At 48.9% G+C, this 25,534-nt stretch overlaps 1 protein-coding gene across 1 annotated transcript; it reads right to left on the reverse strand.

Annotated features, from left to right (window-relative positions):
* On the reverse strand, positions 1–25,481 carry LOC122379672 (kielin/chordin-like protein). Its single transcript, XM_043362060.1, has 12 exons — positions 25,295–25,481; positions 24,949–25,068; positions 9,879–10,103; positions 9,446–9,571; positions 9,159–9,287; positions 7,681–7,782; positions 6,844–7,068; positions 6,220–6,420; positions 5,670–5,774; positions 5,219–5,434; positions 1,811–1,933; positions 1–596 (listed from the first exon to the last, which is right to left on the reverse strand). Exons 1-12 carry the CDS (start codon positions 25,452–25,454, stop codon positions 343–345), a joined length of 1,986 nt encoding a protein of 661 aa, XP_043217995.1. The 5' UTR covers positions 25,455–25,481; the 3' UTR covers positions 1–342.
* Positions 25,482–25,534: the final 53 nt, after the last annotated feature.

Genomic DNA, 25,534 nt, shown 5'->3' on the forward strand with positions numbered 1-25,534 from the left:
TGTCGCTCAAAGCATGTATTTTCGGTATTGCAGATTCGAGATTCAGAAAGCAATTCATTTTGCAAGTCCGGAATCCCTTTCATCCGATGGAACACAATAGCATTATATGATCTAGGTACAGCACTGTGCAGCCCGTGCGCAGTTAAAACCAACAATTATTGACGCTGAACGCATAGGAGCGCATCCAAGCACGAACGCGCTCATTTCGGCTAGCTTGACAGTATAGTACAGTGCAGTGAAAATATCAGATTACGGTCGTCGGCTAGCCGGACCTGAGACCCGATCTGTAGTCGGCTAGCCGGACCTCAGACCCGATCTGCACCGGCCGCGCCGCTGCACCGTTCAGTTGCTGACCGGCACACACTCGGCCCGCTCCTCCTCGAGGTCCAGATAGACCGTCTGGCAGCGCTGGCCGGGCGCGCAGGCCGGCGCGCAGGCCGGCCGGCACTTTTGGCCACATGGTAGCTGCTCCCTGCAGCACTTGTGGCCGGGCGGGCAGAGTCGGTCGTCGTCACACTGTTTGTTGTAGTTACATCTGTAATAGATGTCCACAATCGTCCACGGACACTGGCCGGGCCGGTTCGGCTCGTCGCCGTCTGGGGGGAGACATGGGGAGCAGCCTATTTAGCATCTATCTCCAACAGTTGGGCCGCTGTTCAGTTGACATTTCCTGCTCGGATTCTCAAGTTATATTAACCACTTTTCATGCTATTTGTCACACCCTTCAGAGATATGTGGTAAGCCAAGTTATTGTGAATTGTGGAGGCCAGTGGGACCAAGATTACTTATTGGGACCACGTATCTTCTAATTAGGTATATCTAACGCTTATATGATGCTTATACCGGGTGGCCCAAAAAAAACGTTCCGAACTTTGGAGGCCTATATCTCAAATTCGAGTGCAAATAACGAGCCAAAATGTTCATCAAGTTTGCGTCACTTCTTTGCGCATTGGTATGCCAAATTATAACACTGTACCATCATTTTCAAGCCAGCAATCTTATGTTGAATTAAGTAAGACGTTTTTGCTTTTTTTGCCGTTGTTGAACGGTAGTAATGATTGGCTTAGACGTACCATGTTAGAAAAAAAAATAGAAAAATTGAACACGAGAATGATACCAGCAAGTGTGCTGTTATTTTAAATATTTTTGTCCCACTTATGTGCCAAATATTCACATGCTAAGCAAAAATTGCGTTAATGGATGTCATTCGTTTCAACACAAGTCCTGTTTCGAAGAGAAGGAGCGGCACGGTGCATGGGCTACTGCTGATCGCCCTCCCTTCAAGAAGATCAAATAGTAAATCGACCGAATAAGGAAAAAAAGCTAAAGGGAATGTGTCACCCTGAGGCCTGAACCATCAATGAGGCTAGTTGCCAGTAGCAGTCATGGCTGCAGGCCGTGGTGCCGAGATGTAAGTGGCCCGTTCACTCACATTTTTAGTAAACATCTGAGCAAAAAAGTGACTTTTACATGGCATGCTAGAAACACGAACCGTTTAAAAAGTAATCGACCGAATAACGTAAAAATCATACCATTTGCTGAAAATATATGCCGCATTGACTATTGGAAGTTTCAATGTTGTATCTTAATCGCTTTCTGAGAAATATTGATTTAAAATTGGGAACGTTTTTTCTGGGCCACCCGGTATAACCAATCCCGTATATGCATGTGTGCCTCAAAACAGCATCTGCAGTCACCAGTACCTAAAGGTCAGCAGTTGGGCTGGCGGCCGATGTGTATATATCTACTGGTAAATATGCTGCAGAAAGGTCACCACCCGTCACCGCGGTCACCCGGTCGCCATACGTACAGGGCAGCTGGGGCCGGCGGGAGACGCATCCCATCTTGGTGCAGACCGGACGGCCGCCGCGGCACCCGCACCAATTGCAGTACTCGTCATCCATAAACCGCGAATTTTCGATACAGCGCTCGTCTGCAGGCAGAGAAAAGGCGACTCTGAATGGGAGGGTTCTCCGAGGACACAATAGGCATAGATATGCTTGACGATGACGGGCATCGTAATATATAGATATAATATCCGGCAGCTGCTGGGGTATTTCGCCACCCGCCTGGGGAGGGGCGGGGAGGGGAGGGGCGTTAACCCGCGCATGACTGGCGGGCTTTTCGGCAATATCTTCTAAAGCGTTTGACGGATCAACACGAAACTTGCGGTACCTACCCTCAGCGGCATAAATTTGACACCTTGTATTAAAATTTCAACTTTCTAGCTACCACAGTTTGGCCGGAAATGACGTCAGAGTGACGTAATGTCGGCCGATTTTGATGCAAAATATCGAATTACGGCAAACGCTATCAAGAGCTTAATTTTAAAGCTAGATCGAATTTCTTTGCATCAGTGGACTACAAATACACGTAGCTATCAAACTGCAATCTCCAATTTTCAAAAGTTTGAAAATTTTGAAAAATATGTTTTTACAATTACAAAAATACCTACCTATATTTTTTGATTTTTTCATTTTTACATATTTCTCAAAAACCAGAATATATGTAATAGAACACACACTCATGAACTAGGTACTCTAACAGGTTTTAGCCCAATATCTTCAAAAATGGCCAAGTTATTTGCATTATTGTCAAAATTTTACAATCATATATTTTTCAAAACCATTTTTCAGTACGTTTTTGATATCGTAAAGCATTATAAATGGCACCATCGTGTTCCTCACCTCAAACTGCATCTGAAAGGCACACTTTTTGTTGAAAAATTTTATTTTCAAATTTTGATCTTTTCTGACCTGAAAGTGACCTGACCTCCGGTAAATTCAGCTGAAAATGACCTCAAATGACACAGACGACATAGTTTTCAAAATCTACGAGTAAAATGGACTGTAAAACATGCATCACGTGACCGATACATGATATACAATTTTCGTGACCTAGGATGACCTGGTCTTGACCTGAAAAATTCGAAGTAGAAGTTCGGTACCCTAAGAGTAGGTATCTAAGGCATAAATTGGAAGGGGTGCGTAAACCAAAAAATGAGCCTGATCGGACTTGTCAGCCGGCGGCCATAGCCTAAATTGTAAACAAGCAAAAATGCCGATAATTTTTACTTTGACCTGACCTGTGACGTCATCAGTGACCTTTAGGTCAATGAAAATAGGTTTAGCTCGACAGTTTTTCCAGGGCTATCAGACGCCGTTTGAATTTTGACGATCGGCCCAGTATGTAGTTTCGGATCTGAAACTATCTCGAGATAGGAGGGGGGGGGGGCTCTGGAGAGCCCCCCCCCCCGGTCACTCACGTTATGGAAAATACCCCAGTCATGCGCGGGTTAAACGCCCCAACCCGATAGGTAACTCGAGAACTAATATGCGCAGCGCAACGCGCGAGGCTGCAAACGAAAAAAAGTGACGAGACGCGACGAATGAGTACTTGAAAGTTGAATTTTGAGGTCACAGGTCGGGTCAAGGTCAGTTCAAACACCTGAAATTGGGCTTTCAGTAGCATGGACTTAAGGACCTCGTACTGGGCGTCTCTCGTCATAAACTCTGTCAAGACTGTGCACAATCTCTTATCTAAGTGCTACACGAATGTCAGATTCATGCAGAGGTCAGTTAAGCATATGTCGGGTCAAGGTCAGGCCAATCAGGCAAGAACAGAAATACCTACCTATCTTCCAAAATCAATGCTGGCATTCGTGGCGCATGACATATGTTTTATGGATACCTACTGTTAGGCGTGAAATTCAATTGTGACATCTATTTTATCATACGAGGATGTTTTTGGTCCAGAACTTACAAATCACTAAGCCCTCAATATGTAGGTAGATATCGCAAAAAGAAAACATCCGATCGATTCTTTTTTATTTTGACACAATTACCTAACTTTAGTGAATTTCCTACAGGTAGCCCAAAATTTGGTGCGCCTGTGGCTGGCGTGCCATTTTTTAGCTACAGCGCAGCGAAAAAGTGGGGACGTTAAAAAGTCCCCAGCAACTCAGTTTACTTAGCAATAACTCAACACCACATTTAATTATCCTAAGTCTAAGAGTGCTTTCCAGTTTCCGTTTGATTTTACAAATAGGTACCTTAACTCGATAAGCCCGATCAGTTTCAGAATATCTCGAGGTAAACCGTTACCAAGTTTTTACATATAGCCGTTACAAGATTCCAGATCGTAGCTATAACGCATGAAGCAATAGCCAGTCGAATTATTTGCGACCTAACCCTCTTGAGCAATAACTGGAACGGGAGTTTCAAAGTAGTTGTAATGCCACCCTACCATGCTGAGCTGTCGGACGATAAAGCCACAAGAACGAAACGATATCTCATCAGAAACTGGAGCAATTGTCCAATTGATAGGTATGTGTTCGCATATTTTTATTTAATTATATCCAAATTATTCCAAAAATCTGTTAATACCGACAACGGACCATTTATATTATTTGCTAGGGATGATCTCTTATCCCTTCGACAAGCTCAAATAAAGTTCTCATGGACGCAAGGATTGCCGGAACTAATTTGTCCCGAACAAATTGTTGGAGACCCCAGGTCCGAGAGCAACAACAACAACAACAACAAAAACAACAACAACAACAACAACAATAACAACATTAACAGCAACAGCAGCAGCAACAACAACAACAAACAACAACATCAAAATGTTAGCGGTCATAATTAGCATTACATATCAATGTGCTTCAATGCGAAAAGAAGAACTAAAGCCGCCATTTATACTGATGCGTTAAAAGTATAACTCGGGCTGCTTTTTACTTCGCAATTTACAAGAGCAGTTGTGAGAGACAACTCAGGGTAATCAATGTTGTAAAGATAAGCACAACGCGAGGACAATTATCACGGAAACATCTGGTGCCGTGACCCGGATGTTTGTTATGTTTGCTTCTGATATTCCGGATATTTGTCTTTTTATAATGCATGGCTGAGAGTGAAATCGCTTTATTCTTTATTTGCAAGTCAGAAGTATTGGTGTTTTCCATTTTAACGACTTGCAATATTTCAGGCGTCGAATAAGCTTTATGTTCACAGACTTATGCCTCCTTGACAGCTCGTTCCGCCGGAAGGTGAATTATTTTAGCCATGCCCTATTGTTGATGCGAAAGCATGAGACCTTTCATTTAAGAAACGTGGCCGGAGACTGGATACTATAACGTAAGATCCACTGAACCGCTGCATTACCTCACTGCATTCTCATTCTTCACAATTCCTCTATTCCCCGCTGCCTCCTGACCTCTCACCCTTAAGCTGGGCCTTGACGACGCCCTTGTGACAGAAGACGCGCAGTCCGCGGATCCTGGGCAGCTCGCGGGTCTGTGCCGGGCAGGTGAGCGGCTTTCCCGAGGTGCGACCGGGCGGACAGCCGCGCCGGCCGCAGGCGTACCGTCCGCGGACACAGCGGCACACCGCGTTACACTCGTCTACGAAGAAGGTCCCGTATTGGCAGGACTGCTCCTCTGGGGGCGAGGTGAGCGAAGGGTTCCATCTAGGTCACATATGGGCGCACACGTCACCGCTGGGTCACACACGCCACATATGTCACCTCTGGGTGAACTGGACAGACAGGTCGTTTCTGGTTCGATTGGTGATTGAGTCAGTCTACCTCCTCACAACTCTGACAGCACCCCTCCGAAGCCCGGCAGGTCGGCGAACACCCCAATTCCCGACCAGAAGCTCCCGGGACGGCCTCACCTGGGGTCGTGTCGCACTGTCTGTGGGTGCAGGCGGGCACACCGCCCTCCTGGCAGACGCAGAGGTCACAGCCCACCTGGTACTCGGTGCCGGGACCGCTGCACTCTGTGGAAGGCAGACAAGCGAGTGTGGTGAACGGTTCAACTCCAACGATACGTTCTGGGTATCATGCTGGGTATCAAACAAAAACTCTTGGCTCTAACACCTGGATAATGGATATGTAGCATGAAGAGTCTTGTATTCTCTCAACCACAAAATATAAGAGTATGCCTAGGTTATTAATGATTATACATATATGCATGCAGTGACGTAAGCCTCGTTGAATTACAAATAACGATAGCCATTAATTATGCATCTATTTCATCCGGGCTGTCGCGGACCGCGCCATGTGACAATCTTTCATCCTATCTCCTCGGCTGTCGCAGACGAGGTGAGCGAAGAGTTCCATCTAGGTCACATATGGGCGCACACGTCACCTCTGGGTCACACACGGCTCTCGGCTTAGTGCCTACCTTCCCGAGTACCGATGACTGACAGTCTCTCCTCCTACCTTCTCGGGTGGCCGGCTTGCAGATCTTGTTGCCGTCGCGGATGTTGCCCTCCACTTTGGGTGGCGGGCACGGGTCAGCAGCGGGCACTAGCTCGCGCCCCTCACACAGGCAGTAGACGCAGCCGTTATCCGACCGGCGCACGAACTCGCACTTCGCCGGGCAGCCGCTGCCTGGACTGCAGTCCACAAAGTCGCCAGTGGCTGCCGACGGTCGGCAGCAGACACAGCATGAGTGGAATACGTCGGTGAGGTGGCAGTGAGAGGCGCCGGCAGCTTAATCCGAGCGCACGTTTGGCCGCACCGTAAATACTCGCGGCGTGAGTGAATGATATAAAAATACTAGTGTTAGTAGCCTGCCAGTAGATCATGTGTCACAGATTGCCCCATATACATCTCATGATACATGTTTTTCGTCCAACTATGTATATCTATGAAGCTGAAAGTGAAATTCTGGCTCGGCACAATGATATCATGGTTGGTAGACACAAATGAGCCTTTCAGTACACCACACACTAACACAAGTGACGGTAAATAAAAAATCACTGTTGCGAAAATTCGCTCCGAGATTCGTTGAATGGCGGACCCGGAACCCTGTCCGAGCTTCCAGCCGCGGCCTGAACTCACGCAGATCATCAATGGGGCCGCACTTGCGGAAGTAGAGGAAGCTGGTGCGGTGGTCAAAGCCTGGCGGACACGGCTCGTTGAAGCCGGCCGAAACGTCGTCCGGCTTGCCCTCGAGACAGAAGCACTGGAGGCAGTCGCGCTGGGGGTTGTATCGCTCGCCGCAGTCGTCGACCCCGCACTCTCCACCGCGCGTGGGCCGCTTATCGTCGCACATCACATTCGAATCTGCAGCGGCGGCGGCGGACAAAACTACTGAACGATCGGGGAACGAACAGACAGCCACTGAACGACCGGGGAACGAACAGACAGCCACTGAACGGCCGGGGAACGAACAGACAGCCACTGAACGGCCGGGGAACGAACAGACAGCCACTGGACGGCCGGGGAACGAACAGACAGCCACTGGACGGCCGGGGAACGAACAGACAGCCACTGAACGACCGGGGAACGAACAGACAGCCACTGAACGGCCGGGGAACCAACAGACAGACACTGAACGGCTGGAGAATGAACAGACAGCCACTGAACGGCCGGGGAACAGACAGACAACGAGTGGACAGACGGGAAACAAACAATGTATACCTACGGAACGGCCGGGTAAAGAGCAGCGACCAACTGGAACGGGAAGTCGACAGTGATCACTGAAAGGCTGGAGGACAACAGATGCGTGGCAGTGAACTGAACAATCCCATTTCGTTGACGCCACGCTATGCCGCGATAAAAACAAATCTGTACCTAAAAGAAAGAGAAAAAAGTTTGTAGCGAAATCGAATAGTGCGTTAAAAACACACACGGTACAGTGCACGGAGAGATCGACAAATCACACGGAACTCTCACCGCTCCTGGTCCTGATGCACGACGTGCAGGCAGGCTCGCCGGTTCGAGTACACACGCACTTTTCGCACGAGCTGAGGTTCCACTCGACGCCCGGCGTGCAGCCTGACGGTCCGGTCAGACGGTAGGGTCAGCCGGGCAGGCTGGTGGTCAGACTGGCAGAACGCCGAACCTCGTGGCCTCATAGTTCATTGCTCAAACCTAAGCGGCTTTAATAAACAAAAAAATACATGTTCGTATTTATATAGCTGACGTTATATCTTTATGATCGTTTTATTTAACTATATTTTACTGACATATTTTTATATCTTGTGATCGTCTACTGAACGGCACAATCTCCTTAACCCGCGCACCGACGGGGGTCTGCGCCAACTTAGTACCGACGGGGGGGATGATCGCCCCCCCCCCCTGAGATCTCGAGAACGAAGCAAGATAGCGACAAGCGGTAAACGGCATGGGATACGCACGGACAAGATCTACAATTTTACTAAGGTCATTTTCAGGTCAGGTCAAAGATGACATCACAGGGGTCAAAAAAGTCAAAATGGCGGCGCTAGATATGGAGAGAGTTTTTCTCGAATAGCTTTCGAACTACTCAAGATAGGAACAAACAACTAAGGGCATCATCGTGATCCTCTCGTCAATACGCATCGAATGATATATATATATATATATATATATATATATATATATATATATATATATATATATATATATATGTTGACCTCGAAAGGTCAAGGTCAAATGTTGACCTCAGGTCACGTGACCTCGAGGTCATCATGTATATCATTCGATGCGCCTTGACGAGCTGAGCACAATGAGACCATCTGCGCGGCTGTATCTTGTTCCTGTACGGAGTTATTGGTAAAAAAACCTTTGGTGAACTTTGATGACGTCACATGACCTTACAGCTGCCCAACAGCAAAACAGACCTCAAGGTAGTGAAGGTTGATCGTATATGAAGTCATGTATGGTCTATGGGGCCATTCCGACCCGTTTTAGTGGTAAAAACAGGGAGTTGATTTTCCCCCATTGACTTATAATGGGGAGATCGAGAAATTGACCTGACCTTAGGTCATTGATATGAAAATTCCGAGATATACAAATTGTAGCTACTAATGACCTTACAACATCCTGCGACTTTCAAAGGCCTCCGACATCTTCTGTAGCTCTGGCACGGTGACAAAGTTGCAAAAAAGTGACTTGAGGTTGGGTCATTCAAAGTGACCTGGTGACCTGACCTTTAAGGTTAGGAGGTTCAAACTTGCACACCATGTGTAAAATTGATGAGAGAATAGTCGTACTAAATTTCGCGGCGCTAGCGCCGCGGTTTTCCCGCTATCTACGAAAAACCTCAACGGGAGCGGATATCCGCCCCCTCCCCGTCGGTGCGCGGGTTAAACTATTCTCTCTCTCTGTCCGCCTTTCTCCTCTGGCGGCTCATCACCCACCACGTGCCGCCCCCCCCTCCCTCAGCTCACCGGCCGCCTTGCAGATTTTGACGCCGAGCATGCCGGGGGCGGCGACGAAGCCGGCGGGACACGGCTCGTAGTCGGGCACCACCACGTCTCCGAACTCGAGAGGCGCCGGCCGTGGCGCGCGCGGCGACGCTGTGGCGGGCGGGGCGCCGGTCAGGGCGCAGGGTAGGTCAGACGGGGTCAAAGGGATGATAAATAGGATAGGCCGAATCTGCTTTCTATGTTTCAATACGTGTTAGGGCCTTGGGCCCAACAGACCCATGGGTGGCCCATGGAATGTAGGTACTCACGTATCCCGGTGGATATGCAGCCCGCCAGCGTACAGGCGGGCGACCCCTCGGGTGTGCTGCACCTGCACGTGTTACACCGGTCCCGCCAGATAGCACCCACCTTGCAGCGGAAGCCGTCCTCCTCCACTGGAAACAGAGCACGGCCGTTACCGTACTATAAATTAGGAACGGAGCACGGCAGTCCTGCCTCTCCCACCTCCCGTCTCCTAATCTATCCAAGTATCCCGTATAATACATATGTAGCACCTCTATAATATGTAGGTACACATGTGTTCTGTTATAATAATAATTGGTAAATAACGTGCAACATATCGTAATTCTTATAGGTACATTCCGTTACAACGATGTTCTATATGCCCTAGGGTCACAACCAGCATTGCATGCATAATATTTTAATACACAATTTACACATGGTACGTTTTAGGGTTCTAACCGTATTCGAAGTGCACTATGCCGTCCTGGCAGAAGAAGTGTGTGTGTGCCTCGACGCGGATGAGGCCCTCCTGCTCGCAGCGCGTGGGCTTTCCGGTGACGCCGTCGTGGTGGCAGATCCCTCCGCCGGGTGTGCCACGCGGCCGGCACTGGTATGCGCCAAACTTGTCACAGAAACAGACGTTATCGCACTGGTCCAGGTAGGTGCGCCCGTACTGGCAGGAGGCTGAAACAAAGGCTTAGAGGTCACCAAGTCTATAGATTATGACTAAAAGGTAGTGTGCCAGCTTTCCTGGACCATATAGAGTTAATGACCCGGATAAGGAAAACCGCATTTAGAACTTATCCATACCTTCAAAACTCATGGAAACGTCTTAAATTCTTCAAATTTTGAGTACCCCAGTGCGAAATTCGCCCCGACGGGTTGTCGGTCGTACCCCAACCACATTTTACACCACTATGAACAATAAATGCACACACTGAAATCGTTATTACCAATAGGCTCATCCAATCAAGTTTCGATAAACCCGTTCATCATCATCTCCTGCGGTTTCGAACACGCCTGTTAGGTGGCTTCCGCTCATACTTTGTGGTGCGGTGATGGTGCGTCGGGCCGCGCGCTCTGACTTCGGCCAAGAAAAATGCGTCAGCTGATCATTGTCATTTCTGCCACTTTCGTGTGGTGAGATGGGGTCACAACTTAACCCGCGCACCGACGGGGGTCTGCGCCAACTTCGTACCGACGGGGGGGGGGCGGATGACCGCCCCCCCCCCTGAGATCTCGAGAACGAAGCAAGATAGCGACAAGCGGTAAACGGCAAGGGATACGCACGGACAAGGTCTACAATTTTTACTAAGGTCATTTTCAGGTCAGGTCAAAGATGACGTCACAGGGGTCAAAAAAGTCAAAATGGCGGCGCTAGGTATGGAGAGAGTTTTTCTCGAATAACTTTCGAACTAGTCAATATAGGAACAAACTAAGGGCAGCATCGTGATCCTCTCGTCAATCCGCATCGAATGATATGCATGTTGACCTCGAAAGGGCAAGGTCAAAGTTTGACCTCAGGTCACGTGACCTCGAGGTCATCGTGTATATCATTCGATGCGCCTTGACGAGCTGAACACAATGAGACCATCCGCGCGGCTGTATCTTGTTCCTGTACGGAGTTATTGTCAAAAAACCGCTGGTGACCTTTGATGACGTCACATGACCTTACAGCTGCCCAACAGCAAAACAGACCTCAAAGTAGTGAAGGTTGATCGTATATGAGGTCATTTATGGTTTATGGGGCCATTCCGACCCGTTTTAGTGGTAAAAACAGGGAGTTGATTTTTCCCCCATTGACTTATAATGGGGAGGTCGAGAAATTGACCTGACCTTAGGTCATCGATATTAAAATTCCGAGATATACAAATTGTAGCTACTAATGACCTTATAACATCCTGCGACTTTAAAAGGCCTCCGACATCTACTGTAGCTCTGGCACGGTGACAAAGTTGCAAAAAAGTGACTTGAGGTTGGGTCATTCAAAGTGACCTGGTGACCTGACCTTAAAAGTTAGGAGGTTCAAACTTTCACACCATGTGTAAAATTGATGAGAGAATAGTCGTACTAAATTTCGCGGCACTACGCGCCGCGGTTTTCCCGCTATTCGCGAAAAACCTCAGGGGGGGCGGATATCCGCCCCCCCCCGTCGGTGCGCGTGTTAAGAGACGGCTGTTTCATATCAATTATTTTACATAAAATCATATTTCAAACCATAAATTAATGTTCGACAGCCAAATTAAAGAAACAGCTGATAACTCATTCCCGTACGTCGTAACTCTATAAATGACCTTTGCTTATTGTCACATGTGCGCCGCATTCGCGATTGTTGCCGACGCCTGTTTGCAGGTCAGCCCACTACAGTTGTTATACATATCGAAAAACCGATAAACTTTTAGGCGAAAAAAGCACTATTCCAGGCCCATTTTTGATTTTTTTTTGCGATATTAGGTAGAAACAGAAGCTTCTTATTCTAGAAAAATAAAATGGTAAATCATTGGAAGGTGGCACACTACCTTTAATGTGAGCTAGGACCTAATTTGTTCAGTCAGGAGCTGCTCGAAATTGGTGTTCAGAGCGGAACTGAAAACGGCGAGCCAAAATTCACGGCCGTGTTTGAGCTACCTGAGAAAAACTCACCCATCGCCGGCACAGGCCATTTCGCGTCAAAAAACGAGCGTGCTGGCCGTTACGAGGGGAAGCCGATGCACTGGAGGATCCAGGGGGGGGGGGGGCACGGGGGCCATGCCCCCCCCCCCCCCAAAGGCCTAAAGTGGCCTGTTTGGCCCCCCCAAAACGTCAGAAAAATTGCTAAGAAAATATACCTTGATGGAGGTTTTTAGCCACTTGGTGAAGTAAAGCTTTCCACAGTATAATATGGAAGCAATATGGTAGCAGTGAGGGTCAGTCAAAAGTTGCGCGAGCGGAGTCGACCTTCAAAAAAAGACTGTTGTTGGCACGTGTTTATTGCGCGGCAGCTGATAGTTGGCGGTGTTTCGCGTGGTGTGGCATCACTCAGGGGGATGTCGTCCCGGTTCTCCCCATGTATTATTCGCCAATCAGCTTAACACTACCAGTGACGTCACTGGTGGATCGCCAATCGGGGGCCGTCCGGCCGGCCGGGCCCGTAGAAGGCCAAACGCAGACGTTTTCAGAAAAGCGTAAGCCGTATAGACTATAGATACAGTCGCGGATGGAGTTTTGCTGTGATTCGGCTCTCCAAGAGTGCGCCAGCGGACCAGGACCCGGATACAGGTCTTAATGAACCGGCATCTGATAAAATCCGCTCACGGCTTAGCAGCCGACTTCGACCCTTCGCCCTCGTAAAACACAAGAGCTTGCCGGTCATCAATCCACCTGCATCTCCTCATCTGCTTACTGCCTATATCGACCAGTTACTGCAGCCGTTTCGGAGCGGCTCACGGCCGATAACACGCCGGGCGTGCGCTAGCCGCCGGTGCTAAGCGCTAACCATTGAGTGCGCGTTGCCGACTGCCGCCCCGATGGTGCTGGCCCCCGGCACCGACACCGGCGCGGCGCTGCTGACCCATGGGGGGGGGGGGGCTGCTAATTAGTTGAGCCGGAATTGGGATAGAAGCCGGTATGGGATTGGGATGGAAACTCAGCGAGACTAAGGGATTGTGTTGTGCCTTCGGTTGGCCCCCAAAAATCACCGGTGTAGTGCCCTCAGGGCCGCCGGTTATGAAGCCTTTGGAGGCACTGGTGTGGGCCCTCACAGGTAGGTACCGGTATGAGGCCCTCAGGGGCATTGGTGGGGGCCCCAGAGGTGCCACTGTGGGCCCTCTGAGGTGCTAGTGTGTGGCCCTCAGAGGCGCCGGTGAAGGTCCTCACAGTTGCCATTGTGGGCCCTCAGAGACAGTGGAGTGTGGGGTCATCACAGTCGGGTGTGGGACCCTTAAAGCTGCTGGCTCGAACCCTTTATAAACCGACAGGGGCCCTCAGAGACCGACAAGGGGCCCTCAAGAGGTCTGCGGTGTCTTCAGGAGCCCTGTGGAGTCCTCAGAGACCAGCAAGGTACTCTCAGACGCCGGTGGGGGCCCTCAGAGTTGTCGGTGTGGGGCCCTCAAAAGTCACCGGTGAGTGACCGTCCGATGCGAAGGTCCCGTCTTAGGCCGTCAGAGGCTCCGGCGTTGAGCCCTCAGAGCCGCCGATATATGGCCTTAAAGGTAGTGTGCCACCTTTGAAAGATTTCCCATTTTATTTTTCCTAGGATAAGAAGCTTCTGTTTTTACCTAATATCGCAAAGAAAATCAAAAATGGGCCTGGAATAGTGCCTTTTTCGCCTAAAAGTTTATCGGTTTTTCGATATGTATAACAACTGTAGTGGGCTGACCTGCAAACAGGCGTCGGCAACAATCGCGAATGCGGCGCACATGTGACAATAAGCAAAGGTCATTATAGAGTTACGACGTACGGGAATGAGTTATCAGCTGTCTAATCGTAGACAACACAATGTCGAGCCTTAAACTGTAAGCCTGTATTGGTATTGTTTCTTTTATTTGGCTGTCGAACATTATTTATGGTTTGAAATATGATTTTATGTAAAATAATTGATATGAAAAAGCCGTCTCTTAAGTTATGACCCCATTTCACCACACGCAAGTGGCAGAAATGACAATGATCAGCTGACGCATTTTTCTTGGCCGAAGTCAGAGCGCGCGGCCCGACGCACCACCACCGCACCACAAAGTATGAGCAGAAGCCGCGCCCAAAGCCAGGGCCCCGGTAACGTGAGGTAGCCGAGTCGGGGCAGTGTGCGCTGACCCAAGCCGGGGCCGCAGCTTTGGGCGCGGTCTACCGCATCCCCGCGGGCAGCCCCGGGCTATCACATGACACCGGGAGGACGCGCGGCCCCGGCTTGGGTCAGCGCACGCTGCCCCGACTCGGCTACCTCACGTTACCGGGGCGCTGGCTTTGGGCGCGGTCTACCGCACCACCTAACAGGCGTGTTCGAAACCGCAGGAGATGATGATGAACGGGTTTATCGAAACTTGATTGGATGAGCATATCGGTAATAGCGATTTCAGTGTGTGCATTTATTGTTCATAGTGGTGTGAAATGTGGTTGGGGTACGACCGACAACCCGTCGGGGCGAATTTCGCACTGGGGTACTCAAAATTTGAAGAATTTAAGACGTTTCCATGAGTTTTGAAGGTATGGATAAGTTCTAAAAATCCGGTTCTCCTTATCTGGGCCATTAACTCCATACGGTCCAGGAAAGCTGGCACACTACCTTTAAGAAGCACTGGTTTGGGGGTGCCGGTTGAACTGAGAGGTGGCAGTGTGGGGCCCTCAGCTGGGCACCGGTTTGGGGCTTTCACAGCCGCCGGTGAGGGCCCTCGCAGGCGCCGTTGTGGGGGCCTTCAACCATTGGGTTAAGGGGCCATCACAGGCGTGTGTGGAACCCTTAGAACTGCTGGTCCCTGATAGGCCGGTAAGGGCCCTGCCCCTCAGAGGCCGGCAAGTAGCCCTCAGAGGTCGCCAATGGGCCCTGAGAGGCCGGCAAGGGGCCCTCAAATGCCTACAAGGAACAATAAAAAGCCGGTGTGTGGCTTTTATGGAGATAAGTGTGGCTATTCGGAGCACATAAGGTGTTCTTTCGAACCCTGTGGGGCCCTTCTGAGTCGAAAATGCCAGCGTGGACCCTCAGCCGCCAATTGGCGTCTCAGGGCCCCTCGGGCCCGAGAGGCCCCCTGATCCGATGGGGGCACGTGCCCTCTCCCCCCCCCCCCCCCTCCGGGTGCAGATAGAGAATGCAATTGGCGGTGCGGGACACAACAATTGCAATCGTTCCTTCTCCCGTCGCGAGGTCGCCCATCCGACCCATATCCCAAGATTGTCAGCCCTGGGGCTCGGGTCGGCAATGCATCGGCAAGGAAATCAGCCTTAGGTGGGTAAAAAAGTTATTAAGAGTCATTAGTTGTCGTTACGTTCAGTAATAACAACGATAAAGTGCCAAATGTACCAGACGTACGGCTTGGAGCCGGGCGCCGCGCGGTCTCCACCAGTGACGTCACGCTAATGCTTAGCTACCGGTCCATTGGAAATCGCGGGATGATTCTACCTCTCTTATACGGCCTTGGCATCACTGGCGGATCCGGGGGGGGGGGGGGGCACGGGAGCCTGAGGTGCCCCTGACAGGCCCGTGGTGCCCTTGCTAGGCCTGTGGTGCCCCTGGACCCTGGCAGGCCTGTGGTGCCTCTGGCGGGCCTAGGGTGCCGGGTGCCCCTGCTAGGCTGCTGATGAACCTGGGACCTGACAGGACTGTGGTGCCCCTGACAAGCCTAAAGTGCCCCCAACAGGCCCTAGATGCCCCCGACAGGCCCAAGGTGCCCCTGCGTGATGCCGTGATGCCTGCAAGGCCGGTGGTGCCCCTGCGAGGCCGGTGGGGCCCCTGACAGGCCCATGGTGCCCCTGCGAGGCCGGTGGTGCCCCTGACAGGCCCAAGGTTCCCCTGCAAGGCCGGTGGTGCCCCTGTAAGGCCTGTGCTACTCCTGCTAGGCCTCTGGTGCCCCTGACAGGCCCATGGTGCCCCTGCGAGGCCGGCGGCGCCCCTGGCAGGTCTCTGGTGTCCCTGACAGACCTGGGGTGCCCCTGACAAGCCTGCGGGGCCCCTCACAGGCCCGTGGTGCCCTTGCTAGGCCTGTGGTGCCCCTGGCGGGCTGGTGGTGCCCCTGCTAGGCCGGTGGTGCCCCTGACAGGCCTGTGGTGCCCCCAGGCACCAAGGGGGGTCATGACCCATGTGGCCCCCCTTGGATCTGCCACTGATACATAATATATTGATTTGTAAAGGCGTTGTGGCTTATGCAATATGCAATTGCAGGCACTTGGTATCCCTCACTTATCCCTCATTGGGGGCTCTGGCGGGCTCCTGAGGGCCCACGTCTATCTCCGGGAGCCCTAGACAGGCTCCTTTGGGTCCTATCAGTCCACTATAGCATAAGAGGTCTCCATGCGAGTCCTATACATATGAGGGCGCACCCTGACGTCTGAGGTACCCAACTGCAGCTCCAATGGTCTCTTACACTGGCGGATCCAGGGAGGGGGCATTTAGGGCCATGCCCCCTTCCCAGAGGCCTAAAGTGGCCCGTTTGCCCCCTCCCCAAACGATAATGAAACATAGTTCAATCAGTGCGTGGCCCAGGAGCCGAGTTAGACAGGGGGTGTTTTACCACCTCCCGGCCCGCAAAGGGACCCAAGCACTGACTCAAGCGGTTTAACTGGTCGACAAAAGCAATGGTAAGTGTTAACAAAGTAATATAAAGGCATGGGTCGGGTGGGCTACCATTTATATATTTTTCTTTTTAGTTAAAAAATATTCATAGTGTCAGGGCTGTGACGAAAAATAAGTGGCCTAAATCCGATGAGAAAACAGGATTTGGGGGTACCCTAGGTTTGGCTCCTGGATGAGTTGCCCCCCCCAAACGCAAGCCTGGATCCGCCAGTGAGCCGATGATACCCAATTTTAAGGTCCTAGGTCATCGATTGACCTTCCAGGTCAGGTCAATGACCCAAAAGTCGGGAAAATCACGACCTGTTAGAAAGTCGTAAAGTTTGCTGCTATGAGGGTTTTCGAGGTGTTGATAACTAATATCGTGTTAGTTTTGATCACAGATGATGTCTTTAACCCTATTAGTGGCAGGGGGGTTGTTTTTATCCACCCCTCAGGTTTTTCGAGAATATCTCCGAAACCGCTGAAGCTACGATGCTGAAATTTTCTGACTTTTCCTAAAACTAAATTGGGCACATTCCCTGAAAATTTCAAGTTCATAACTTTACCAGGGGCGGCTCCAGAGCACTGGGAATTCGGGGGTCCTATTCGTGAAGCGAGTCATTTGGGCGAAGATCACGATGCTGCACCAGTTTTACGAACAGTGAATGAAAGGTATCATGTGATAACATATACAGTTATTGTGAATCCTCTTTTGACACGTTTTTGCTATAATAGGCGGATCCAGGCGTCCAAAAAGGGGGGTTATGTTTTACCTCCCAACATAGGTGCCCTGACACCGCCTATGCATGACCAATACAATTGTAGTCGTTCTCTCATAAGAAAATTGTAACATAACAAGACCATTACCACCCTTTTTAGAAACAGTACCAACAAAAACCTTATTTACTATACTTTTTGTGTACCCCCAATCTCAATGATCTGTATCCGCCTATGATTTTTGAAAATGCATATTTTTAGGATCCATGTGAATTCCTGGTTCATTCTCTATCGATCGGCAAAAGTTGCGTTAAGATTGGTTCAGAAACCTGGCCGTGATAAACAGTCTAAAATGTATCTGCAATTTGCCCGTTTTTACCCCCCTCTACCCCCCTATTGACATTTTTTAATTTTTATTTTTTAGAAATGTAGATCACGTTGAGCGAAATCGAATACCGTTTGAATTTTGAAAATCGGCCCGTTAGATCTCGAGATATCAAGGGGGGGGGGTCGTAAACAGCCCCCCCCCCTGCCACTAATAGGGGTAGCCAGGAGCCTGCCACTAATAGGGTTAAGCATTTAGTCCAGGTTGGCTCAGGTCAGGTCAAGTCAACCAGTAGGGTCGTGACGGGTATTCGTAGTAGGTACGTGTCAACCGCCTCTGACAGCTTCGTAACATGTTACGAATGCACCAAAACTACTTCGTAAATGTTCAACCGGTTGCTAAATTCGAATTCAGCTTCAAAAACTAGCCTAGAAACATGTAAAACTCGAAAAAGTGAGCCGAGGTCACCAAAGGTCAATGATCTGACCTGACCTTCAGGTGACCTTGACATCCACCCTAATGCATGGGAGCAACATAAAATCACATGTTTGAGCGTTTGAAACCACGAAAAGCTTGCAAACGCGCGGCTAATGCGAGCCGACATACGCCGAATCGCGATTCCGGCCAAACATGGTCTCGGAAAGTAGGTCACAGGTCAAAGGTTCTTTAAGTCAGGGTCATGTAATTTTTAAGGTAGGTGTAAAATAGATTACGTCGCGATCGGCCGCTTTTTACGCAAGTTATTCGCGAAAAACATTGGGGGGGGGTTGCAGCAACCCCCCCTGCCAGCGAGGGTTAAAGGGATCCTCCCACCTTCAAAAATGTTAATGAATTGGCCTTAAAGTGATGTCGCTCGTTTCAGAAAGAGCGAAAACGAGTATCTACCAAATTTCATCGAAAAATATTCACCGGTTTTCAAGATATTAGACTTTTACTTTTTTTACTTTTGGGATCTCCGCTGTTCCTAGCAACATTATTTGAAAGTGCCGCATTTGTTGCGCGTAAAGCAGCATCTACCACCGCGTGAGCCCAAACGATTTAGTAAAAGATTTAAAATCGTTAGATCTGCGCTGAGGTCACACATTCAGAGGAGGCACTCTGATTCATTAGCCCCTCTGAATCCTAGTGCTGCAACTTTGAAATTACCTATATATTTTCGATTTGAGGCCCAGGCTATCTCAACTCAAAACGAATGTTAACCCGCGCCCCGTAGGGCTACCGGCGGACCCTACCATCCGTAGGGGGGGGGGGGCCGTTTCGGCCCCCCCCCTAAGATCTCGGAAAGTTACCGGCCGATTTTCAAAATTCAAACGGCGTTTGATAGCCCCACCCGGGAACTACCTTGTGACCAAATTTCATTGACCTAGTTCAAACCGATGACGTCACAGGTCAGGTCAAAGGTCAGATTTTCACCGTTCACAGGCAATTCAAGAAATGTGCTGTGAAAGCGAGTAAATTGGTAATTTGTTGAAAACCATCGATAGTACATTGTTCGCCAAACACATACTTTGCTATCTGAGGTCACTGATACCAGGTCAGGTCACAGCGAGGTCAGGTCACCGGGGTCACAATATGAATGTGTCGTGTGATACATGTTTTATGGTCCAATTTACATGACAAATGCGATTATGTGGGTTAGGCAGCCTTTGGGGCCAGCCTAGGTCACGTTTTTGTGAAGGTCAGGTCAAGGTCAGGTCAAATTAGGTCAAATTTCAAAGTTGATATTTTTGCATAAAATGGGTATCGATTCGATGCAGCTCGTCACGGGGAGTCTAATGGTGGTCTTTGTTTTGCTCTACGAGTTCTAGAATTGCCAAAAATTGAGTTTGAAAATTTGACGTCATCATTTTTGAACAGTTTTTTCGCTATAACTTGGCCAAAAAACGAGGTATCGATCTGAAATTTGGTATGTAGATAGAAGACGGTAGGCACTATCACATATATTCCGGTTTTTTCGAAACTCAAAAAACTTTTTGGATTTTTTGGCGAATATATTCAAAAAAATGTTTTTTTGATTTTTGGGGGTCGAAACTCAAAAATTTCAAAAATTCGAGATAGCAGTTTTGTAGCCCTGTCAATTCTACACCTTTTATGTCTTGATCATTTTTCTGTATCTTCAAAGCTGTAGTCCTGACAGGTCTTCTCGCGAAGGTCTTTTTTCGGTCGAAAATGATAGAACATGACGTCACTCTGACGTCATTTGTGGCCAACCTATCATAGCCTCTGGAAAAAATTTTTGGTCACAATGTGTAAAATTGATGCCCGGAGGGGTCCTGAAAGTTTGGTGGCGATATCTCCAGCCGTTTAGGAGATATCGACCGAAAAGGACAGGGGGGGGCCGTTTCGGCCCCCCCCCCTACGGGGCGCGGGTTAAGGTGGGATGGTCACTTACGGGCACCTTGAACGATCGTAAACATCCAAGCTGTACGCCAAGACAGTCTGCAGCGCTCTATAGTGACATGGTGCAGTGTAGTATACACAATACAGCATTGCAGCGCACCGTATGTCGATAATGCTTAGTTAGCGACACTCCAATATTTATGTCTGCTGACCTGGACCTAACCTTCACCTTTAAAGGCCGCCCCACACTGGCACTCGCATGCGGGTTGCGAGTCTGCGAGTTACGGACGTGCGGGTATCATATTCATGGAGCGAGGACATCATTCTCGTTTTTTACTCCTTGAATGCCGTGAAGACGATACACCTTCAGAAAATTACGTATTATCTCAATGACAGCACAATAAAACAATAACTGACACCAACAAAACACATCAAAACTCTGAGCCCTCGCAGCGAGGAAAACCGAAAGTTGACTCAAAGTCAACCTTATTAATGCGACTCGAGGTGGCTCGCAAGTTATAGAGGATTCTTCATGGCTCCGAGTGGAAGATAAGGATATCTTTTCCAAGCGGGTTACTGAAAAACCGAGCGACGAAGGAGCGAGGTTTTTCTGTAACACGCGAGGAAAAGATATCCGATCTTCCACGAGTGAGCCATGAGGTATCCTATATCTTTTTATGTTGAGGTTTATTCTTAATTAATAAAATATTATATTTAAATGCATCATCTATGTAAAAATAGATTCAGAGTAGTTTGTTCTTATCTCATGAGTTTCATCCATAAACAACAATTAAAAATGTCGTTCGGTTATTGACCCATCATCACATGAACTCTTGATTTTTCGCTATGAACCCTCGAGAGCTTATCTTTGCATCTCAGAGAGATGCAGAGATAACAAATTCTTATCTTTGCATCTCAGAGGAGTGCGAGATAGAAATATCCCTGCACTGTAAACCCATGAATGGCAAATAAACCTCAACTAGAAAGATAAAACTCGCACACTCGCTAGTTAGATGGCAGTGTGGGTCACTCAAAGTAGAGTGTATTCTTTTCTTTAACCCTCGCCCGCACATGGGGGGGGGGGTGGTTGCCACCCCCCCCCCCAGGTAGTCTTTCTGCTCTGCACTCAACATTTTTAGAGCTAGAAGGCTGATTTTTCGTATAGCTGCTCCTCTATCCTTTCTTGATGTCCACTGAAAATTTCAAGTTTCTGTGGTTTTTGGTTTCGGAGATATGACCTTGTTTTTCAGGTCATGTCATGACCCAAATGGCCAATTCTCAACATCTTGCGTTGGCTATGGGCCTTGTGAGCTTTTAACACCTTGATTTCGGCCTTTTATGCCAATCCTACCTCCCACCTATCATGAAACATGTTGTTCGACGATGTACAGAGGTCAAGGTCAGGGTCAAGGTCAACCTAGGTCATCTAAGATAATTGCGTTTTAGGCAAGCTGAATTTACTTTTTTTGAAATTTTTTGACTACATTTTTGGTAAAAGCTTCTCAGATCATGATTTCATGTAATATGGACACATAAACAATCGGTGCTCACATCAGTATACACACAGACACACACAGACATACAAACACATATTATTGACCTTGACCTAACTTGACCTGAGATGACCTCAGCAGCAAAAACCTGGTCGGGTAGTGTGACAAAGAGGTTCTAGCTGGCTTGGCACCAGAAAACGGCATCGTCATCGGTATATGACAAGCAGCGCGCTTGATATCCAACGGTGACCTAAAACAGCAACATTTTTTAGTTTGACCTGACCTGGAAGGTCAATGACTGACCTGAGAAGGTAAAACTGGGTATCATTGGATTCGTCTCTTCCCAAAGAATCTTTTTGGTCTTTACCGCTAAGCTCTATCTCCAACAGGAACGAAACGGCGCGGGGGGGGGTGGCAACCACCCCCCCCATGTGCGTTCTAGGATGGGAAAATGGCATGTGCGGGCGAGGGTTAACTTTGAAAAAACCCACAAACCCACAAACTGGTAATCCGAATGCGAGATCCAGTGTGCCTTAATTGAGCTAAAATTGACCTCCGGCGACACAGACGATACCTACTCCCGTTTAGTTGTGCGGCTAACACTAGCCGTGAATGATACGTTTAATGCCACTTATTTACCTTTAAAATCAGTGATATTTTTTTTGCAAACTTACCAATGCCTTAGGAAATGTCGTGAAAGAGCAATAGTTTCATCAGTTTTTTATGCCTGCCTACACAGTTAAGGTGAAAATACGTTCAACGTCTTCAACACTGCGTTCGCCAGTCATAATTGTGAATATGCTCAAATTCGACATTTCACCTGACCTTGACCTGTTACTTAACCTCAAGTCACATTCCAGGATTGCTGCCGATGCGTCTTGGTGAGATCCTTCCATAACGCCGCCTCGCCGTTCTCGCTACAAAAACCGTTCTACGTTCGCTTCGTTCTCGTTAAATCCTACCGCATTATCCCACCGGTTAAATCCTACCGCATCTAACAAGTTCATCTTACCTAGTATTAAGTGATTCTGGATTGTTCCGGGAGATGAAGAATCCACAGCATGGCCGGTGATTCAATGACAGAAATGACGTCTCAGGTTATATAGGTGAAGCAGTGATTTACAGGACAGTGTGAATCTACAATTCATGGTGACGATCAGAACTTTTCGATACCTCCTCGTACTAAATGGGTTTGTGAGAGACTGAAATAATTAGGTATTGATCAATTCAGATATGCTGCCTTGGTTCATACGAGTGGTGGATTAGCTGATCGAAGACTATCATAAGAATATTAATACCTATTAACCCGCGCCCGGCTGGGGGTCCTGGATTTCCACGCCCTGCTGGGGGGGGGGGTGTTTGAACACCCCCCTTCTAACTCGGCTCCTGGGCCACGTAGCGATACGCAGAAGGCGGCGTTCGAAAGAGCGCCAAAAATAATGACGAAATCATTTGGTCACTTTTTTGGTCAGGTCAAAGGTCAGGTCACCAGAGGTCATTTAAGGCAAAATTTCGCCGATTTTCAGGTCGAATGTCGACAATTTCCAGGAACCCAACGCATAACTCGGGAACCAATAGAGCTAAAGCGCCGTGGAAAAGCGCATTCGATAGCCCTATTAACGCCCTTTCTGAGTGATTCTCTCAGATTTGACCTAACGTCAACGGTTTTGCCTGCAGGGGGCAAAAACTGCAAAAATAGCCGATTTTTTCCGGAAACAGTTTTTCTGCAGTAATTTTCGACCCAAGCCTTGTACGAGCTTACTTTTACCGGCATCGTGTTCCTCTCGTCAAGACGCATCGAATGAACTATAACTTGACCTTGAAAGGTCAACTTGAAAATTTGACCTCAGGTCAAGGTCATGACCTGACCGGAAAAGGTCATGTTGCATATCAGTCGATCCGTATCGTCGAGCTGAACACATCTAAGGCGTTTTCACCGCTCTAGCATGCCTCTATCAAAAGTTATTTGCGAAAGACTGTTAAACACCATTCTTGACCTGAGATGACCTCAGGGGCATAAATAGGGGTCACGGACACCATTTTTATGTTCAGTGTGTTTAAACCACTTGTAATTCAGTGTTTGGGAGTGTTTATAATGTCTTTCGTCCAAAAGAGGCGCATTTCAATTTTCTCCCATTGACTTATAATGGGGAGGTCGCAAAATTGACCTGACCTTAGGTCACCGATATCAAAATTCTGAGACATAAATTTTATAGATACTGTTACCCTTATCAATCGCTGAAAGTTTCAAAGCGATCGGTCACTCGGTGGAGCAATGGCAGACATTGAAACTTTTTATAAGGCGAGGTCACTTCAAGTGACCTGGTGACCTGACCTTGAATGACCTTGGTCTGAAATTTTCACAACATGTGTAGAATTGATGTATGATAAGGTGTACCAAAAACTTCGCGAAAAACCACAAGGGGGGTGTTCAAACACCCCCCCCCCCCCAGCAGGGCGCGGGTTAATATTTGATAAAATCCGGCGGTAACTGAGTCGTTGCCGCATTTCTACTGCTCAGTTATATTGGGGAATGAATCTGCCTGTCGTCTGATGTAACCTCAGATAAGACCGTGTGAAAATCCGCCACACACAGCTTGACACGCTCAAGAGCTCGCCTCTGTACACTGAGAGAAATATTGACTCCCTTTGGGAGAGCTATCGAGAGTTACCAAAAATGACTCCCTAAAACTCCAGGGAGCTACTCACTCTCCTTTACTCTCCCTCATAACTCCCACTGGAACTCTTCAATATTCTCGTCCATTACTCTTCATAACTCTAGACCCATCACTATATATAGGCGGCAATAGGCATTCCATCATCCACATGATATTATTATCAATAAAAGCGACGCAAAATAACATTTTTTAAACTTATAAAACGTCCTTAAAGTATGAAGTTAAAAGATAATAATACATAAGTGCTCAGCCCATGGTATCGTTTTGTTTTGTTTGTTTTGCTGGGTCAGGCTCTTTCGGTCTGAAAAGACCATTTCAGGGCCGGGAAGATGATAGGAGTTAGGGGAAGACATCGGGCTGGATGTGTGAGTCCCTAGTGAGTCGTCGGGGCTGATCCCATCCGTTGGACAGGTCACCTAGCCAGTCAAACACTCACTGCACCTGGCTACGCCATGCTCCTAATGGGAGCTTCCCGCATGGGATAAAGTTGCCCGTTCAGCCCAGAGCAGGGGTTCAGGCGTGGAGGCGAAGGATTTGAATACCCTGAGGATGGAAAAGACGGAACGGTGTGTCTATGGTTTCGGCTTGAATCGAAAGTCTGCTTTCAGGTCTATTTCCGGCGCGTACTGGACAATTTTGGGACGACCGTCGGCATCATGCTGTCTGTCCTTTTGGCCGGAGAGATGGTCATCTATAAAGGAACTGAATAGGTAGGTACCTATTTCCCCTTCGAACTGACCTGCGGGCGGTTCCCTGCAGACGTTGCTGGTGCACTGTATTTTCCGTTCTTGGGTGCATCGGCAGGCGTTGCAGCCGTCGTAGGTCCAGGTGCCGGGAGTGCAGCCCGGCTCCTCACCACCTGCGAGAGAGAAACCGATTCTGGCTGCTGCATACACACCAACAGCGTAAAGCTTAAACCGATTCATTTTATTTCTATATCGACACATAGAACATCAGAAAGACATTAAATCGTACATTATTGCTCTAAACATGTCTTGGTGTATAAAGGAGAGCGACCACTGCTATGGCTGACGAACGTGCTGCTGTAAAGTTCAATAGGTATAAAGCGTGGAGCGGCAGGTCACCTGGTGCCCGGGGTCCGGGGGGCCGCGGCGGGTCCTCGCCACCGGCACCCGGGCCCGGTCGCAGCGACTCGGGCCCGCGCAGAGTGAGCAGCCGGTCGGGGGGCGACTCGGCGCCAGCGGCGGCCAGCAGACCGGTCAGCAGCAGCAGGTGCGTCCTCATCGTGCGGCCGGCGGAGGCGCACTGCCCAGACCCGCCGCCGGCTCGGGCCGTATATGTATACAACAGGGGATACATAGGCA

Source organism: Amphibalanus amphitrite, unplaced genomic scaffold (genome assembly GCF_019059575.1).
Source record: "Amphibalanus amphitrite isolate SeventyFive unplaced genomic scaffold, NRLGWU_Aamphi_draft 000082F_arrow, whole genome shotgun sequence".
NCBI classification, from domain to species: domain Eukaryota; kingdom Metazoa; phylum Arthropoda; class Thecostraca; order Balanomorpha; family Balanidae; genus Amphibalanus; species Amphibalanus amphitrite.

Excerpts from the sequence above, each read along its gene's own strand:
- LOC122379672 (XM_043362060.1), bottom strand. The coding sequence starts at position 25,454 with ATGAGGACGCACCTGCTGCTGCTGACCGGTCTGCTGGCCGCCGCTGGC. Across the intron at positions 10,104-24,948 it reads CTGCAGGGAACCGCCCGCAG|CCTCCTGCCAGTACGGGCGC; the intron begins GTCAGTTCGAAG and ends CCTTTGTTTCAG. Across the intron at positions 7,069-7,680 it reads GTGCATCAGGACCAGGAGCG|ATTCGAATGTGATGTGCGAC; the intron begins GTGAGAGTTCCG and ends CCGCCGCTGCAG.